Source organism: Pagrus pagrus (genome assembly GCF_965226575.1).
Source record: "Pagrus pagrus genome assembly, chromosome: 11".
Lineage (NCBI taxonomy): Eukaryota > Metazoa > Chordata > Actinopteri > Spariformes > Sparidae > Pagrus > Pagrus pagrus.
Window position 1 is genome coordinate 8,342,751 of NC_140195.1, and position 20,395 is coordinate 8,363,145.

The following is a 20,395-nucleotide window of genomic DNA, read 5'->3' on the forward strand; positions in this document are numbered from 1 at the left end:
GTCCCTGGTCTGACCCCAGTTGCTGAGTGCCTGGTTCTAAGGTGTCATAGCTTCATTTTTTACTTAGTTATGTCTTCGATGGGCTCTTTAATTACTCTGAAGTTATACTGCTGCACTCAAATTAATTACTCAAAGAGCAATAACAAAAGACTTTTTTCCTAATTATTTAATCAGACCAGCTACAGTGATGCTAGCTACCAGATCTGTGAGGCTGTATAGAGTTGCTTTGAGCTGAATGCTAATGTCAGCATGCTAACATGCGTGTCACTACTCACCAGATCTGAGTGCACCACTTGCACAAGCACACACATAACTTCAGTAAAACCCAATATTTGTAAAGCTAGTTGATGATTATGATTAGACTTGCTAATCATTGTTTTTGACTGCAGCTCGTGGGTTCCTGTCGTAGCAAAGCATTTTCGTTAACCTGATGTAATTCAAAGGAGCTTTATTGATATGGAAATTATAGGAACAATATGGCATAAAAGTAGAAATTTAGAAAAGTAGAAAGTAGAAAAATATTTTTACAGTAAAGCTCCATACAATAGCTGTCCATACATTTCATCCAAAACCGCAAATATCAGCTTCAGGGTAGTGCTAGAGGAAGGAGGATCCATCTTCTGGGAATACACATTGCTAGCATGGTAAACACTTCGGTAATTATGAGACTAGGTGTCAGCAAATGTGCTGAAAAGTGTTGCAGGACTCACAAACTCTGAATAGATTGAGGAACAAATAAATCTTGTACTGACGTCACTATCAGTATTATAAATGTTTAAATGGGTGTAAAGGAACATTTTGTTACAACTTAACAAATCCAAAGAATCGGTTGCTTGTCTTCCATGTAATGTGTATTATAATAAAATTGATTTGTTGGCTTTGTAGCTTGGGTCTACAATTTGTCATGATTAGTTTAGTAAAAAATTGTTAATATAGTAATTGAAAATAACCATTAAATGCAGTGCTTGCAGTTCATCTATTTGGCATTCAATTGTAGCAATACATGACCCAACAGTGGGGTTCGGGTTGCAGAAGACTGCCATAAAGATCGTGGTAGTTTTAATTGATAGTGTGGTTTGTATCAGTCAATATTTTCTCATACTGTTGCCAACAACTGCACTGCTCTAGACCGCACATTATACAAGTTTTCACAACAACCCAGCACAAAAAATGAACATGCAGATTCAAAAATCACCCACAGTGACCCTCAGGAAAACAGTACTGTAAACATATACCAGAGATTATTGTTTGTGGTGGAGTGTATGTAGCAATGCAGCGTCACTTATGTTAAACATAGCATTTGAATTAAGCTGAAGATCACAAGCAAACATGAGCAGAAAGCCAGAGGACAGGAATCTACTGAAAGCCTCCTCTTAACTCTGCAGCAGAGCAAGCAGCAGCAGCAGCAGCAGCAGCAACAAACCAAACCCAAGCACAGCAAAGCCGATACAGCAGGAAAGCAAAGAGGCACTTCAAAAGAAATGTTGTTTCGGCAGCACTGTGTGTACACACCTTGGCATTAATATATGGGTCAAAGGGCCCACAGCGTTTGAACTCTTTATGGTCTACAGAGCTCTGGGAGGGAGGAAGAGAAGATAGGCCGATGGTTTTGGATCAGACAAGCAATGAACAAATGAATGATGATCACAAATGAGTCAAACTAAATAAAAAGGAGAAAAAAAATCAGAGTTGAGTTAATGAACAATCATGAACAGGCTCGGAGAAATGACACAAAATGAGAGCAGTAGAGTTTTTGCGGTATCTCACAGTAGCTTGTTTGATAAAATAGATTTCAGGTTCAGACTGCATAGAGCTCATAATGGGTCATTTCTCCTGATCCCAAACAGGACAGGCCAGAGATGGTGCCGGTCTGTAGGCCGTCTGTGCGGTAAGCAACCAAACAAAATATGAAACATATGAGTTAAAACAGTTAAAATGGTTAGGGCAGACAAGCACTTCTCACACTAGCATGGCGTCAAAGCACTTCACAGTAGAATCAGATTCATGATGCACGGATGTTAAAGAACTCTGCACACAGTCTTTTTTGACATTCATTCAAAATTTGTTCACATGGAGTATAGAGCATGCCATGCTGAAGTAGAATTTGCATCTCCACGTGGCATTTCACAGTTAAAAATGACTCCTTTAAGTGGAATACATGATCGACTTCCTATGGCTGCTGACTAAACCATTCAAACTAATTGCGAAACTACTGAAGGTCAGCAAATGTGTTCAAAAGTAGACAGTTCTGAGGTCATTAAAATGTCTCTATAAAAAGCCAGTGCTGACTTTCTACTTTGTCTTCTGCAGACACAGATGCAAATCTTCCAACAAACTATGATTAGACGGAGGAACAAATCTATTTAGTACCAACGTCATTTCACACTGATAATATCGGTGATGGTGAATGTGTTTAAAAACCGGAACCTTAAAGGGACAATTCACCCCACAATCAACAATACATATTTTCCTCTTATCTGCAGTGCTATTTAACCATCTAGAAAGTTTTGGTGTGAGTTGCTTAGTTTTGTTGATGTGTGTACTCTCTCACATACAATGGAACTAAATGGCACTTGGCCCAGTTACTAATGATAATTAGTAACGCTAACCCTACAGCTCAGTTGAAGAGAAAGCGATTAATGTTTACATCCCACGCTGTCATGTGCACGAGTCTTTCGTCCATGAGTAGATGTAGCCCCCTCGTGTAGTTGATACAGGGGATTGGTGTAGGTAAGTGCCACTACAGGTAAGAGGAAAAGCATGTTTTTTGGATTTTGGGATGAACTATCACTTTAAGAGTGAAAAAACACACATACACAAGCACAGACGAGTAAATGCAGCGCCTGACCTGCTCATTGAGTTTGGGGTGTGAAGGTCCTTGGTGAATGAGCAGTTTGACAATATGTTCGTCTCCCTTCCACGCAGCCAGGTGGAGAGGGTAGCAGCCCTTGTTGTCAGCGATGTTGGTCAAGGCCTCGTTTCGTAGCAGCGCCTCCACCACCTCGCTGTTGGTAAAAGGAAGGGACAGGGCAGGTCAGAAAAAATGCCACGGGTATTAACCACACTAATAAATACACAAGGCCTTAACAAACAGCCAATCAATAGCTTTATGTTCCCAGAGGGACAATTGCCTGTGAGGGCAGACCTTATTTAATGGTGAGCGTGCACACAGAGTTCATACACAGCTTTTTAAACAATAAAATAAAAGCACTTCAAAAAGGTAACTTAACCTTTACCATTACATCTAAAGCATTACTATAAATGCAATAGCATAAAGTTTACAGACTTCCTTTGTACCCACAACAATCAATCTTAATGTATTAATATACACACAGATATTCAGTCCATTTACATAGTTTAGAAAATACCTACACATCTAGATTAGAAATTATCTACATATTTACAGTAGAAACTACCTGCCCCGCTCTGTGTCTGGTGTGAGACATCAGGAGGCAACAAACAAATATCAGGGTTTCTACACAGTCAAATTTAAGCACTTTTAAAGCACTTTCAAGCTTTAGCAGCACTATAGGAGGTTATACAATACATTTTCAGTTTTGATCAGTTTTCTATCAGTAGCTGTAGCAGAAACGAACGGCAGCGTGAGGCCGGGCCAGTCTGTTGGTGGCTTTTACTTTCGTTTTTATGTCTTTATCAGACATTTTAACTAGTCAGTCAGGCAGCGATTTCTCATGAAAGTAATGCAGTTACAGTTTCCAGTCGTTCCAAGTTCTTGAAAAGACCACATTTTCCAGAACCCGTACAAACCCTGAAATATGATGATGGGATTGTTTCATTTCAAATATTAAAAGATTTCTGTTTACTTGAGTGATGGTGTAGTTGAAACACCAGATTATGTTGAAAATCAAGCATTTTTCTAGCAGTATATTCAAATACAAGTATAGACCTAACTTAATGGTTAAAATGTGACCAGAGGCTGTGTCTTCGCTGCAGCGGCCAGGGTTCGAATCCACCCTGTGGCCTTCTGCTGCATGTCATCCCCTCTCCCCCATTTCCTGTCTAAAGGCATTTAAAGGCCCAAAGAATTTATTTTAAAAATAAAAGTTAAACATTTTCCAACCTTCCAATACTTTGTAAAAACCCTGCAAACAAAGAAGCTGAAATGGGCTCCGACAGAGTCATTTATCACTGATCTACCTGTGTCCATTAAGGGCGGCGTGGTGTAGAGGGGAATATCCAGTGCTGTCCACACAATTCACATTGGGGCCTCTCCAGATGCTGTGAAGAAAAGAAAGCATTGTTAGGCAGAAAGAAACAAACACACACACACACACACACACACACACACACACACACACACACACACACACACACACACACACACACACACACACACACACACACACACACACACACACACACACACACACACACACACACACACACACACACACACACACCAAACAAACACTGCCTATCCCTGTGTAAAGTCTCTCACTGTGGGTGTGACTGATTCTGTTTTGATTGCTATCTAAGGGTCTCTAACAGCAGTAAGTTTACATCACAGCCCAGCCCTGCCTACAGGTGAGGTGGGGGCATACACCCTCAAATGCACTCTGGAATAAAGCTGCAAGGATTAGTCGACAGAAAGAAAATTAACTGCTCGTTATTTTGATAATTGATCGATCGCTTTAGTCATTTTTCAAGCAACAACGTCAAAACTTATGATAGTATGCTCATGCTTATGTAAGTAAATGAAGAGTCTTTGGGTTTTGGACTGTCGGTTGGACAAAAGAAGCAGTTTGAAGACATAATTTTGGGCTCTGGGAATGTCTGATGAGCATTTTTCACAATTTCTTTGACATTTTACAGAGTAAAGTATAATTAAGTTAATCGTTAGTTGCAGCCCTGCTCAGGACAGGAATGAAGGAGCTCAGGCCACCAGCAGCAGTATCAAACCAGAAAACAAGGAAGGAAAAGCAACACTATCAGGACTAAGCAGCAGCTAAGCTGAGCTAATTGCGTCTCGTTTACAGTAACTCCATGCAACGTCAGCCTGATTATTCTGGGTCGTGAAGGAGAATAGGCTTTTGTTATGCAGTGTGAGCAACAAACAAAGCAACGAGACCGGGCCAAAAAGCACCGAAGAGGGTAAAAAGGACGGCGGCCCTGCGCTCTCATTCACTTGAGCTGAACTCAGCTGTCAGCTCCGATTGGTTTGTTTCTTTTAATTTGCAAAGAGCGCTGTGGTGAAGAGGAGAGGCTGTGATGATAGAGGGGACGGCAATGAGAGATGGAGGGAGTAATTTAAAAAGCTAAAGGCTGTCTGGAGTGCCAGAGACTGCGGATGTGAGGCTCTCAGAAGGACCTTAACACATCCTAAATAAATCATGTGACAAGGAAATCCCAGCACTAGTGAACCAAATATCCGAGACCAGAGTCATTTGGCAAACAGAAAGGGAATGGGAGCAAAACCACTGGGCCTCACAGAGAATCAATCATGAATGGGAGAAAAATGAATAAAGAGAAATCTCACTGACTTTTTTACTATTTACTTAGCTTTTGATATATTATAGAAAACCATCTCAACGCCAAAGCAAACGACCAATGATTTGACAGTCGCACGGCTTCATAAATTATGACTGACTTGGATTTTGATGCAAGCGAGTAATTTCTTCTATGAATAAAGCCTTTGGAGGAAAACTCAGCAGCACAGGCGTTTGTAAATCTTACCAGTGGAGAAACACATTAAACATCAGCTCCAGGAGTTTGAACACAGACACAATATGAATCGATCCGCGATAGAATCGGTGTGTAAAGACAGCAGGACGCTCACCCTCCTCCACAAATCAAGCTTCGGTGCGACTGAGCTTCACACACATGGCCCGTTTTTGTTGCAGTAATGGCTGTTTTGCCCCCTTAAAATACATCTCCCATAATAGCTCTGAGAGCAGCCTGCAATTACACAGTCAGAGCCATCTCATTAAATAAGTGTCTTGGAGGGCTCCATCGCCTGCAGAACAATGGGCCCGACAGAGCACAGACACACAAAGATGCGCCAATCTACCACTCATAACCTAAGCCCTTTATTTCTCACAGTGCGCCTTCTGGGTCTGAACTCACCGAGTCAGGCACCCATGAAGACAAGGGACATCAAAAAGCAGGGCGTGCCAGGAGGAAATACTCAAGTGTGAAAAAGTGGTGGGAGGAAATGCTGGGGATTGATGAATTTCTGTTAGAGAGGGGGGGGGGGGAATGTGTGAGCTACGATTATGTGAGCACTTAAGGCATCACGCGTACACACTTCCTCTCTACTCCTCCGGAGCTAGTATCCGAATTTGTAGTCAGGAGTAGAAAAAGCCTGTCCTGTGTTGTGTTGTGCCTGGCCGTTCGACACATCAAAAGGGAATACTACTGGGACAGAAGCAGACCTCTAGTTGTTGTCCTAGATAAAGAGTTATGTAACGGCTTACAGCAAAAAACCCCCATAAACAAATTAACATAAACATGAACAGAGCAGCGACTACGACTGGAGAGTTTAACAGATTCAGGGATAAGGGAGTAACGCAAGGAGGCACGCCGTGCGTGTGGGAACATATTTTGACACGACGTGGTGACATTGCATTGATTGTCAACTCATGCAAGTGAACATTAGGACAACATGACTGTTAGCTAGGGTTGCAACAGTATGAGATAAAATATCATCGTAGAAGGGTATCACAGTAGACATTACGTTATTTTCATCAGTTACAATGATCTTTAAAGGAATGAAAACAGAAGTCAACAAAAGTGTATCTTACATTATGTGTATAGTGGAGCCAAGTCCGGGAAGCTAAAATAAATTCCTCTTAGAAAATACTGTTTTCAATGTGGTAATTTCAAATATCTGCGCAACATTAAACTCCATTACGTCAGATGTATCATGAGACACACTGCAAGATGTTTTATTCATATTCTAAGTCATCAATTCTCAAGAAAAGCTAGAATAAAGGGCAACATTTATGATGCTTCTGCACACTTTGATCCCCCTCAGCAGTCATGACTCTGATGTGTCATTGCCAGAAGTTCTAAAAATGCCACTCGGAAAACACAAACATTGTGACATCCGCCGCATGACCAAACAAAACCTAGCAGCGATGTAATCCATCACAAGACGCAGCATGATGTCACTCTCTGGTATCTATTTCCATCATACTGCAGTGATAATCAGCGTTAATTCAGCAGAATCACCTGCACGCAGAGAGAGTGAAGATGTCTGCTCATTACATTTTTCACTGTCAAGTTTTGTTACGAGCAGAGCTTCCTGTAGTAGCGGCGTTAAGTGCAGTCCAAGTGTTACGTCCTCATTTTGGCAGCACGGCACTCAAGGGCATGAGTCAGAGTGGTGCTCGACAATCCACTTCATCCTCTTACTACGGCTCACAACCAACCTAACTGAGGGGACGGGCTTTGGCCCCATAGCGGGGCAACGGGCAAAACAGAGTTGATTTGGTTTGGGAGGGGACACATTCATTCGAACTGACTGAGGAATTCCTGTTTGAAAGGCTGGGCTAATCCTTAATTTCCCTGAGGGAATATCAGCGGGATGAAGCTAGAGTTTGAAAAAGATTCTGGGGGGCTGTAATTCTGTGTTGTACAAAGCCCGGCCAGTACGACAGCAGGAAGGATAATAACATTCCCCCTCTTTTATGTATTTCTCTGCATTAGTCTGCTGATGTTAGTCACACATATACTGAAGGCATTTCCAAAATATGTGGGCTTAAACATAAATCTCCTCTGTGTTATATTCTCAAGTCAAAATGTCATGGAGCTCGGTAATTACATTCGCAGACAGAAGAGGCTGGAGTTTGGTTTTCGGCCTTGGAGTTCGGTTTTCAGCCAGCGGGAAGCACAGTATGCTACCAACAATTACCTGCTTCTGATGGTCGATACCAATAAGATAACCAATAGTTTCTTCAATTTTCAAAAAGATAACAATTTAAACAGGTGTTATTGATAACATTCAGCTGCTAAATGTGGCAATCAACAAAACGCTTCCATTGCATTCATGTTACAATGTCGCTGCTGTTCGAATCATCTGCACTGCACTCAAGTGCACTGGGTAACATTAGCAGCGTTAGCAACATGAGGGCACTCAGCCATTTTTCAGTTTTTTTCCACAACAGGCAACTACCAAGACTGTTAATCGCTGACAAAACACCATTATCACTCTTCCATAGCTCCACTAAGAATTGTTGTGTTAAAACTCTGAACCCTCATGGAACATGTACCGCAAATGACAATTGTGTTTACTTCCTTTTGAAAAAACATCCACAGCGACAACATGTTTGGCTCTCTAGTCCAGACTGCATGACTCGACCCAAGTGCAGCCGTCTGACATCTTCAGCCAACTCAAACCAACTTTAAAAAGTGCATGCAGCCACTTACTGTATTGGAGTGTGAACATGTTGTGCTTGTTAAGTTAATGAAAGCAACTTGGCTGCATATTATTGATTCTATTCATAGGCTGTATTTTCATTAGCAGCCGACAGCGATAATATACATTTCCCGCTATCAAACCAATAGAGTTATCTGATGCATTTGAATGTTTGATTAAATCACATTTGTGTTGATCATTTGATCCATATTCACTCATCTCTGTCAGACAACTTAGCAGGTAGGAAAAGGCAGGGATGACTCATACGAGAACGTTGAAATGGTTAGTTATTATGATCAGGATGAACCAGAATTACTAGTTGCGTTGCCCTGCAGAGCTGATAGTTTCAGTGCACGACCATCAAAAGTACACATTTGCAGTGGAACCAAAAGTCATGAAAGATGATCATGTTTATATACTGAGCTCTAGGGAATAGGCAAGGCTAAATTCATTCTTAGGTTTAAGCAAATAAGAACCCAGGTGAGTGAGAACCCGGTGTCAAATAAACAGATTTGTCCTCAAGCCAATTAGTAGTGTGACCACACTGCCAGGGATTAGTCAGGCCCAGGGCACTGAGCCCAGTAGTGACTGGCGCATGTCAGCAAACCTCAGGGAAATTGGGCTTAATTATGCATACTGCTGGCGGGTACTGAAACCAGATGCCCTGCAGCCAGGCGGCCAACTTGAGCATCTTCTCCTCAGTGGAGGGACAGCGAAGCACCTGCCAGAGTCCTCCAGGCCTGCTGGGGAATACTCTCACTGACTTAATGAGCTCAAATCTCTGGCAAGGTACCACGCTGGGACCAAAGAACTACAACTGTAATAAAGTAGTACACGCTCATCATTCCGGTTGTAACAGACCATATCGAAGGGCAGCACATACTGTATTATTTGATACAAATTAGGCAACAGACTTCAAATCTATGACACAGCTCTGACGAGGCTCCAACAAATCTATGACTAACATAAAATTACTTCACAAGGGGATTTCTTGATCGTGTGGTTGATGATTCTGAACATTTATGATTCGGCCTTGATTGACTTCTGATGAGCCAATATTTTACTGAGGTGACGCAATTGTTACATAAAGTAAGCCGGCAGCCTCAGATAGCTTTTTAGCAATGTTATATTTACAGCATTATGAGCTAAATGCAACCAACAGCAAGCTAACATGCTCAATGACAGTGCTAACATGCTTATGTTGAGCAGGTATCCACCTTATTCGCCAATTATGGGCGCTACTGGAAATGCAATTTCCATGGTAACAGGACGCTAATCCTCTTTCATAGAGTGATTGGTACACCATATATTCATTTAAAGACGTAGGTCAGCAACTTTATCAAATGAACACTACTACTTATTATGATGCTTTCTTACATACACTAGTTTCACAGAGCACCGGCCATTATCTTCAGCTAAAGGTGGGAAGCTCAAATGTTTTACTGTTTTTCCCTACACTTATTTCACAGCTTTGGGCTTCCCAGCCCGAGCGGCGACATCAGGGAAAAAAATGGCCATCATATTAATAAGGTCCATTCCTGAATGTATGAGGTAAGAAGTCCTCAAATTCATCAAATAATGAAACTACAAGCCTGAACTTTTTCAAAAAACTTCTTCTTCTTTTTTTTTTAAAAGGGCGTGTGACAAACACTTTAACAAGGCTTCTTAAGCACATTCATCTTATTTCAGTGCAACAGTAAATGGCTCCGGTTTAAAAAGGAACAGAAAATGGTGAAATGAAGATGGTGATATCACAGCTAATTTCCCTATTCAGTTGTAGAGCACAGCCTTAACGAAGCCTGATTGAGTCTTCGTGGCTCGTAATCACACCATAGTGAGCATTTCACAGAGCAAATGTGTTGCAGCAGGAGGTGTGAATAAACTGTGTCTGCCCACAGTCTATGATCAGAGCCGTCCAATGGGCTCTGGCTGAATCAAAATGATGGGCATGAAAAACACAGGTGGCAGGCTGAAAAGGTGGTATGAACATGGAAGGGAAGAAGAAAAGAGAGCCGATGGGGCGAGAACAGAAAGAAAACGCCTTCAATCACAGGCTGTCTTACATCAAGCCGGCGTCTCCCACACCCACTTCACAGCAGATGCCACTGCACAACAACTACAAAAATCTCACCGTTTCATACCGGCATCCCCTGAACATTTTTTTTTTGCTTGAAAGAGCAAGCTGATGTTCAGTTTGAGCTAAAAACTTGCCAAATGGATGGGCAATTTCAGTCATGCTGACATCCCACTTCTGGAAATAGCACACAGCTCCTCTCTGAGAGAACCTTTTGGCAAATATAAATGCTCGGTTTTGCTTTCAAATTCATCAGCAAAGTCCTTTAACTTTGACAGCCATAATAACAACGTCACACCTCATTCAAGATAAGCCGCATGTGTCCGGAAGTCGTAAACAGTTACAGTTTGTTGCTAATCTGCTTAGTCATGCTGAGGCCAATCCATACAGAGAACTGTGCTATGCGGTTTGCACAAATATCAAAGTGAAAGGGAAGTACACATCTTAAGATCAGGTCTAATTTGTTTCCTGTGTGAACATATTGAGGTCAGTGCTATTACTCTGGCTCCAAGTACAACATGTTTGAAGTCTGGAGGTGGAGTGGAGGTTGGCGTGGACCCAGCAGGTGGGCAAGAAGACTGCTGAGAGCTGCAGAGTGGGAGAGAAAGGAAGACGCAAGCCAGCAGGCCAGCCAGATGAAAATGTCTGGGTCGGGGGGCTGCTAACAGCCGACTAACACACGTGTAGGCCTGCCAAGGTCGAGAGGGTGGGCCTGGCGTGTCTGGTCACTGTGGGAACCTCTTCCAACAACTGGGAGATGCACCAAAACCTCAGCAGCCTTATCTTTCCCATTTGTCCATTTGTTATTATAGGGGTTTTCAGTGAGTGGGGTGAGAGAGAGTTCAAACAAACATGCACACAACACAAGAGTCATTAAGTGTTTCTGTGTGTCCTGCTAAGCAACCTTTTTTTCTTTAAATACAGGAAGCACAGAAAGAAGGAAACTATGACAGTTTCTTTCTTAGCAGCCACAGAAGTAAGAGTGCGTCTTTACTGTTAAGCACTTTGTAATACTGAGAAAAAGGGCTTTTAAAAAACATCCTTTCCTTGGCATTTCTTACAAGACGGCCTGTCACAAGAACTGCTTTTGTTGGACGATATATTTCCCCAGAAACGATTGCGATAAATGATATTATTGGCATTTTAAGCCACCATATTATTAGGGCTGGGAGATATGGCCCTGAAATAATATTGCGATATTTCTGGCTGTGTCGTCATACGCAACATATCTTTTCAAAATCCCTTCATAAATGCTTAGACTTTGCAACAATATCAAACATCGAGATATTTTTGACCAAATACCTCAGTATCAATATTGACACAGTATTGTAAAGATGGCTGCAATAGAAACTCCTACGAAACTTTCCCTCTACAAATAAACAAGAAACCCCTGACCCACTTGGATGAAAGTTATTTTTAGCCTCCCATCATTAAAGATAATTTTCTTACACACTGCATGAAAAGGACGCCGTATTTGTTAGTCTCCGCTTCCCCTCGCACACATATGTGGAATTCATCACTGCTACTAAGTGCTTTTCTGCCTGCTTTCTCGGTCTACACAAACACGGCCGTAAACATAACGCGCAGAGCATCCCGAACTCAGATGCTCCTGGAATGCTAACATGGTGGTGTTGGATTTCCCGGCTACCACTGCTCCCTCCTGGCTTGAACCAGCTACAGTTTCTTTCAGTTCAGAGGTCAACAATTGACGAAAATGTGACTGCCAGACCTGTTGTTTGCCCAGCCTGTAGCTACCTCGGGCTGATCTGAGGTTCTTGCCAGGACTGTGAAAGCGATAGAAACTGCCTTGTTAACGCTGTCTGCCTGCACTGACAGCAGGCAGTGAGACAGTCTGCCTGAACTTTGACAGCCACTATGAAATCCAGCTCAGGACTGAGGGTGACAGACTCCCGCTGTGAGCCTGTCATCTGCAGATACAGCATCCCGAGTCCTACAGTGCACCTTCACACTCACTGAATTCTGCATGTGCAAAGCTGCTAATAACAGAGAAGCTCCAGGGATATTTTGTTGTTTTTTTTTAAAAAAAGGACAGTATGTACTAGCTCGTATGCAGTGGATATCTCTCGGCTGCTTGGGATGAGCCAGAAATTGTGGATGTAATGGGATGGAATGATTTGGAGTTGCGCCCAAGCCTCTTAAAATGCTAACCAAGTCATCACGCTGATAGAAATGCTTTGCTCCCTAGTAACAAGAGAAAGGAATAGCACATTATAGAGAATATATGTTTCTGTTATGTAGAGGCTTTTGTGGATATCTTAAGCCGGTCTTTAACATCAAACACCGCAAAAGCTCCTCCTGTATTAACCTCCAGAAAACATTAGACTTAATGAGTGGGATGCTCTGAATAGGTGGTCCAGTTCTACCAAAATGACAGCTCAATTTTCTTTGTAAAACCAAAATAGTGAAGAAAGGTCCCAGAATGGTCTTTAGGGACTGATATGAATATAAATAGGCATCATTCTACGCTTTGTCAGTGGGACAAAAGACATGGCTGTGAAGCTGGGAGACGAGCCCTCATCTGGCTAAGCTCTCAGAGCGTCTGTCCAGAACTCCATGCATTCCTCTGTTAATTTCCCCTCAGTGGGCAGGCACTCTCTCTGCCAGGGACTTGTCTTTTACCTCCGGTCTGACCGCAGCAGCTGCCTGTGTTTGGACAACCCGGGCCAGGAAGTGCTAGTGAAGAGCTCTTCCTGTAGACCTCTGGGATCAAAATGGGTCATGATGAGGCCCTAGCAAAAAACTATGGTATGAAGAGAAGCACGGCAAATGCATGCCCTAAAATAGACACCCTGATGGCTAAAAAAAAAGTTCCACCAAACAGCATCAGGCTTACTTCCGCATCAACCTTCACTGCACGGTGGCACCATAAAGGTTACAGCACCGTGACCTTCCGACTCAAGGTAGCCCCGCCCAGCTCGTTTTGGTGTTAATGGAGCACCAGAGAACAAATGTTTGGGGCGGCGGTGGTGTTAAACACGCCGGGGTCAGTGTCTATCCCATGGCAACCGCTGGGATGCAGCCTCCTGGGAAAGCAGACATTCCGCAGAGCAGAGCTGTACACTGCCTGGTTACAAAAACAACGCAAGTCATGACATGCGCCCCATTCCATAGCAAGAACGCCAAAAATCTAGTGGAGACACACGCAGAGCACACCTTCATGAAGTAGTAACGAAGCCGATTATGTGCAAAGCTTGTGGTTTTGATCTATACGATAAAACGGTAGTTGTTATCGACTGTCTCTGTGCGTTATATCCTGCAGGGGACACAACAAGTCTAATTAAATGGTGGTTTAGGTTACAGATGTTTATTACACAAGTGGAAATTAATTAGTGTGAATAACTGTTGGTTGGTAGTTAACTGTTGGTTCAGGGCGGTCATGATATTGGATTTTCAGAAACACGATTGCTTTATCTATGGAAAACTTGAAAAAAATAAAACAATGCTCAGTCAAGTTCATCGTTTACTTTGTTTATCGTGTGTTTAATCTCTTTTTGGCAAATTAATTACACTCAAAATACAAGTATAGGGAAGTCGAGAGAGAGTCTGTAACCATGACTGTACAAAAAAAAAGGACAATGAAAAGGGAATGGAAGGAAAAGGAAATGTATTCAGAGCTAATGTACTATCAACATGATATTATCATGCGTTTTATTTACACAATATCAATATTTCATTTCTAAATATCAAGGATGGTTATCGTTAATATCAATATTAGGCTTAGGCTGATATCTGATATTATTGATTATTGAAATTTGCTGTCATATACAAGATTCTTCACAATACTGAATATCAAAACAGCTGTTAAGGCATCTTCAGGCTTTTATTTTGAAATGAAAATGCATGCAGAGCTGTCGTGGCAGCGGAGGCAACACGCATCGATTTTTGGGAGGTGACTTCAGCTTAACTGACCTGATGTTAATGCATGAACGCAGCACTTTTAACGTACAGACATGGAGGAATTAGTTTCAAAGAATGCCCGATTTGTCAATATTTCACGTTTAAACCAGGAATGAGCTACGATAATACCGTCTATCACGATATTTGGGCAGGACAATATCGTGATATAAGATTTTGGATACCGCCTAAACCTGGTCGTATATTGCGACGCCCCCATGTTGGTTGTAATGTCAACATGTAGACAGGAACATGCATCCCTCTCTACATGATGACATTACAACCAACACGGGCTAAAATTTGCTCGAGACGGATCCTCCAGATCAAATCTCCTCTGACAGGATTACAGACCCACACTTTCTAACAAAGGATGATGAACAGGGTACAAATTGATTCTGCTAGCAGTAAGGAAAGGAAACAAACACCCGCCCACAGCCTGTGACACTGTGGTAAATTTACCGTGACATCCTTAAAATGTATTGACATATTGATTATGCAAATTCAATCAAATGTCATAAACAACAGCAAGTGTCCCCCAGGCTGCCCTGTGGTCTCTAATCCTGCAGCTTGTTAGCTCAGGCAACAGGCTTGGTAAGTCCATGCACCACTTCTTCAGTCATTTCCTGCAAAGTCTAGCCAATAATTTCCCAGCGCTATCATTGCCAAACATTGATTGCTCAAGTCAGAACAAATGACACAATGGGTTCTTCAGTCCGCCCACAGATCTGTGAGGAAGAGGCTGAGCCAGCCTCGACTGCATGACATCTCTGAATTGGATTTCCGATTAGACGGGTTTAATGTAATTACCTTGAGTACATTGTGCAGTCTGCTCTGAGTAACACGGTGATGCATCACCTCAACTTCGTCGTAACACTTGTCCCTCGGAAGGAGGTGGCTGCCACGGGTGCTCCCTGGGGAGTGATATTATATTATGATTGACAGACTTTCACCTGAATGTACTCAGCATTAACGTGAGGGTGCAGAGAAGACGCCACTTGTAGCACTTTTATCTTAACGAGCCTGAGAGCTATATTTTACTTTTATCTACACAGATAAAAGCCTGTGTAGCCTTAAGAAGTTGGCTCCTTTCAACAACGAGGCTGTTCTTCTTCTCTCCCGTGGTAGATCTGTACTACGGATGCATTATGAGACTGCATCATGTGGTTTCAGAACAATATATTCCAGCCCAGGGAAATTCAACGATCCTGTTGTGGTAAGCCTATAATTCAGATAACATCTGCAGGACAAAATGAAACTCAGAACTTATCAGATCTATTATGCAGCATCTTATTATTAATAATACCCAGCAGCCCTTGTGTGTGCAAAGTTAAAGGGATGGGACGTAAGACGAAGGGACGGTCCAGCTGCCTCTTCATAACACAGGGAGGGATTTGATGCGATCAGAAGCTGTCCACATTGAGCAGGGCCTACCAAAGCCTTAAAAAACATCTTCTATTTTTTGGCAAACATGTCCTGTTCTGCCAAATCAGGCATTTAGGCATTTCAATCTGAGCATCTACTTACTATTACTTCAGTATGTACACAGGTGGCATGTGGGCAAGGATAGATGCAATATATTTACCATTGTGTACTCTAAACCAGGACTAAAAGCATTTCCAGCCTTGCATGGGAGGTGTTTTTGGATGTGAAAAACCAGATCAAATGTTCACCTCACCAAGGACTCACTCTCCTGTGACCGCTGATAGAGATGAAACCTGCCAACCTTCCACAGCTGCAGTAAGAAAAATGGGGTTTCAAATCTAGGGCTGGTATAAAAAAAAAAAAAAAGGAAGACCAAACATATAACAAAAATAAAATGGGAGTCTGGCTCTGACAAACTGGGTTTCTACTCCACCTCCAGGTCTAGACTGCATGTAAGCAATGAATAATGAATCTGTATTAGTTTTTAAACAGGCTGTGGGCTGTTTTGTTGCAGATTTATGGAGGCAAGTTGCACAATTACCTACCAAGCAGGCCGTTAATGCACATTACAGTGCAGCTGACAGGGACACAGGAGCTGGGAGCTAACAAAGAAGCATGCCACGGCTCCTGTGCTGCACTGGTGTTTGTTTGGCAACGCACAACAACATTACACTGTGTAACTACCCGAGATTATGTGAAATACTACTATGAGCTATTACAGGACGTGATGAGACAGTATTTGACAGGGACACCACTGCTGGCTGTCTCCCATTCAGTTGTATCCGCCTCTGCTTCCCTATTCCAGAGCCTACCTGAGCAGACTGGAGAGCGGATGAGAGGAGGCGCCGTGCCCGCCGCTGTTGCCGCTTCCACCGATCCCAGACAACCCGCTGCCCGTGCCAGCGGACTGTCGCTTCCCGGATAAAAGCTTCTCCACAGCGGCCAGGTTGCCCGTCCGCGCCGCTTCCAGAAGTTCCTGCTCCTTCCCCATCGCGGATCCCAGAAAAAAAAATCAGAGGAGGCGCGGGGAAGAGGAGAAAAGGGGGGGGGGGGGGGATATATTGCGGGAGTAAAATTCCTCTGCGATCCCCTCTTTTTTTTTTTCTCTCTCCCGGCCTCAAGTTATTCCTCAGTACCGCTGCTGGTGTGGCGAGGAAACAAAAGCTCCCTCCGCCGCTGGGCTCGTCCGTCCCGATCCACGGTGCCGCTGGCGCTCAAGGGGGAGGAAAAGTTTCGTTCAGCAGCACGGTACCACCATCGAGCAAACTTCCTCTGACCAGTCCCCCAAGCCTCGTCCGTCACTTCCTCGAAACTGCCCTTTCTTTCTGCGTCTCCAATCCTAAACCCTTCAGACACACACGCACACACACATACACACGAACCCTAGCACCCCCGCCCTAGCTGCTCCACAGTGGAGGTGGATGGGTATAATCAAAATGGCGCCCGGGCTAACTTAATGCCCATCCAGATCTTTAACGGTCTGCGCCACCGTCACGTTTAGAGTCCATGGCACATTTCCTAACCTAACCCTTTTAATTATTTACTGTTATTAGTCACTCGTGTACATGTTATAACATAATACCGAAGAATGTAGTTAAAGACATAGTTCCGAAAACTTGAATTTACTCTAAAATATAATCTGCTGTGTCACCGTGTTCAATAAATGTGGACTGGCGGAGACTGTAAACAATAACAAGGAAGCGTTATTGGAAGCAGTTTTCCCTCATGGGTGTGTGAGCAGGGTCATTTCACAACATCTTATCAGGTGACAGCAGTCTGTGGCTGTTATTTAAAGTTACAGTAAACAGTGGGGATGACCGTCAAAACTGTGATATAACTTGCTTTTGCAACATCAGCAGGAACCTGTGCATAGAGAGTTAAATATAAGCATTGCATTTTTTTTTTTTTAATTCCAAACGATTCCTGCGAAAATACACAATAAACGTCCTGTTTATTTCTAATGTTTCTGATAATCCTAAAGTACTGCGCTGTTCAGAGCTAGCGGTGTCAATAAAGTTGGTTCAAAACCGGATACGGAAATTGGAGCGCTATGCTATCAACAAGCCTGGAAAAGTAGCAGTTTGACGCTAGCGATCCTCTTTCGCCCAGTTGAGCTTAATTTTATTTATTGTGAATGAATTGGTCATCTTAGCGTTGTGTATTACCTGCCTTGCTAGCTAATGTACTTTACAAAACTAGTTAGCTAACGGTAGCTTACCTCCATCGTTAGCTTGGCTAGTTATTGCTGCTGTTTTGTTGACGCCTAGCTGCAGAAGATAGGTAGGTGCATGTTGTATTCGCATTTTCACAAGATGTGATACGTATAAACCCGTATACTCTACTTTTTTAAAGACTAAAATACTTTTCAGTGGATCATAGAGTGCATAGATTTTGTCGTGTAGCGAAAACGCTAACTTAAACCGGGTGTAGAACACAAAAGTTAGCTGTTTAGCCTTCGCCAAACTGTTAGGTAACTAACGTTAATATACTGCCTTGATGACATTACAGAATCTGAAGCTGTAACCCAGTGTTAGGGGGAGAGAGTGATAATGGCCGACCCTGCACGGATCAAACCCGAGGCTGCACTGGAGAGAGCATCTTCTGCCAACGAGGAGCATCCAAACGTTAAACCAGAGGAAACTGAAGATGTGCCAACCACAGCAAAACCTGCAGATGAAAACAAAGATTCATCCTCCCAAGATCAGCCCAAACAGGAGCTTAAATCAGTGAGTCCTTGAGCTTCATTTAATTTCTCAAGTGTTCCAGATTTAAGTTTGAAATAAAGTAATGTAAAGAAAAATCAACAACAGGTCATCAACATACTGTTTTCCACAATGGGCATTGTTTGATATCAAACACAGATGCATCTAGAGGAGCTGAAAGCAGCAGACTTTTATTGATTTCACTCCGTACATAACAATCAGTTATCAAACTTAGAATCTGTTGTGTGTGGGTACCGTATTTGATGAACAGACTATTTGTTTCAGTACTGAAAGCACTTTAGCGTCATTAGAGTTAATAATTCATTATAGTGTGGCGAAGTAACATCAAGATATATTGCCTTAAATTCACTGTATGTATACAAAATAAGTCAGATGCAAACAATGACGATGATGATGATAGTCAAGTTAAATCTTGATAAAACAAACAAAAAAAGGAGAATTTGATCAGATGAGTATTTATGTCAACATTGTCTTGGCTGTATAAACATGTATATGTAGTGTAACGATGGGCATGTCATTGTTTAATTGCTTCTAAACAAGTTTGTCCTCCTTTGTAAAAGGAAATGGCAGCTGGAGAAGACGAGGAAGAAGGAACCTCTGGCCAGTCCTCTGCCAAAAGACTGAAGGTGGAACCAGAGAAGAAGAAGGAGAAGCGCCAGAAGGTCGACGAGGATGAAATACAAAAGATGCAGTAAGATTGAGTTTTCTAAAAGATCATTTTAATAAAAAAATTAAAAAAATAAATGTACTCATCCTATTAAATCTCACCAACTCCTGTTCTTCTTGTGTCTTACAGGGTTTTGGTGTCATCGTTTTCTGAAGAGCAGCTGAACCGCTATGAGATGTACAGACGTTCTGCCTTCCCTAAGGCTGCTATTAAGAGAGTAAGCATTTATTTACACTGACAGTGTTTTTAAATCTCTGAAACTAATTTTTAGCTTCATGTCCTTATTTATTTGTATATTGTTTTTCTAGCTGATCCAGTCCATAACAGGATCATCAGTGTCTCAGAATGTGGTGATTGCCATGTCTGGTATTTCCAAGGTTTTTGCTGGAGAAATTGTTGAGGAAGGTGAGTGGCAGACTTACAAAACAGAATGTTACGTTTAGACCACATAAACTTTCACATATGAGTAAATCCTTTCTTATTTGCACCTGCAGTCTAAATAGTCTGTCTTTGTCCTTGCAGCACTGGACGTTTGTGAGAAGTGGGGAGATACACCCCCACTTCAGCCCAAGCATATGAGGGAAGCAGTGAGGAGGTTGAAGAGCAGAGATCAGATTCCCAACTCTAAGCACAAGAACATCCTCTTTCACTGAGGCATCTGTGCTTTGGATTGTATGGACAGATAAAATGTCGAAAACTTGACATGAAGCCCCTGCAGCTAACTAAACATTGATTATTCTCTACTAAGAGGAATCATTTGACTGTAGTATGAAAGAATGGTCAATAAATGACCTGCCATTCACCTCTAATTATCAATGTAATGGTTGATGAAATATACAGTTCAAATGGTGTGAAATTATATTCATGTAGTATGGTTGTAAATACAGTGTTTTATACTTTAAAATATGAAATGTTCAATTTTTGTGCTTCAGTTTTTTTTGTGGGGTGGCAAAATTGTGGCCCCTTCAAAATGGTTTGAATTTATTTTGTTTCTTTTTATGGCATTGTGTACTCATTTTGATAAACATTTCAAATTGTTTGGGTCCTTTTTCAAATGATAAACTCACACTGCTCACTCCATTTCAGTTTTATCGCTGGGTGACCTGACAAAAGGTTGTGCAATTGTCTGGATTGTTTTTTCCACAATAACAGGAAAATTGTTTGACAAAAATGGACTCGTTCATATTACCTCTGAATTGTCTAACAATACTGAAATA

The 20,395-nt window shown here is 42.2% G+C and overlaps 2 protein-coding genes across 10 annotated transcripts in view; one reads left to right on the forward strand and one right to left on the reverse strand.

Moving 5' to 3' along the window:
* Positions 1-17,390, reverse strand: part of LOC311265302 (ankyrin repeat and SAM domain-containing protein 1A) — a 70,962-nt gene extending 53,572 nt beyond the window's left edge. For 2 of the 9 annotated variants that reach the window (XM_084366804.1, XM_084366802.1), the window contains exons 1-4: positions 16,601-17,390; positions 4,159-4,239; positions 2,849-3,005; positions 1,513-1,575 (exon numbers count right to left, since the gene is read on the reverse strand). In XM_084366804.1, coding sequence (XP_084222930.1) covers positions 1,513-1,575; positions 2,849-3,005; positions 4,159-4,239; positions 16,601-16,779 — 480 coding nt within the window. In that variant the 5' untranslated portion in view covers positions 16,780-17,390. The remainder of the gene's footprint in view (positions 1-1,512; positions 1,576-2,848; positions 3,006-4,158; positions 4,240-16,600) is intronic. The other 7 variants (XM_084366803.1, XM_084366805.1, XM_084366809.1 and 4 more) reach the window with 4 other exon arrangements.
* A 432-nt stretch (positions 17,391-17,822) lies between these two features.
* On the forward strand, positions 17,823-20,226 carry taf11 (TAF11 RNA polymerase II, TATA box binding protein (TBP)-associated factor). Its single transcript, XM_084366815.1, has 6 exons — positions 17,823-18,068; positions 18,297-18,514; positions 19,072-19,202; positions 19,308-19,395; positions 19,487-19,583; positions 19,701-20,226. The coding sequence occupies exons 2-6, from the start codon at positions 18,338-18,340 to the stop codon at positions 19,829-19,831; spliced, it is 624 nt and encodes a 207-aa protein (XP_084222941.1). The 5' UTR covers positions 17,823-18,068; positions 18,297-18,337; the 3' UTR covers positions 19,832-20,226.
* Positions 20,227-20,395: the final 169 nt, after the last annotated feature.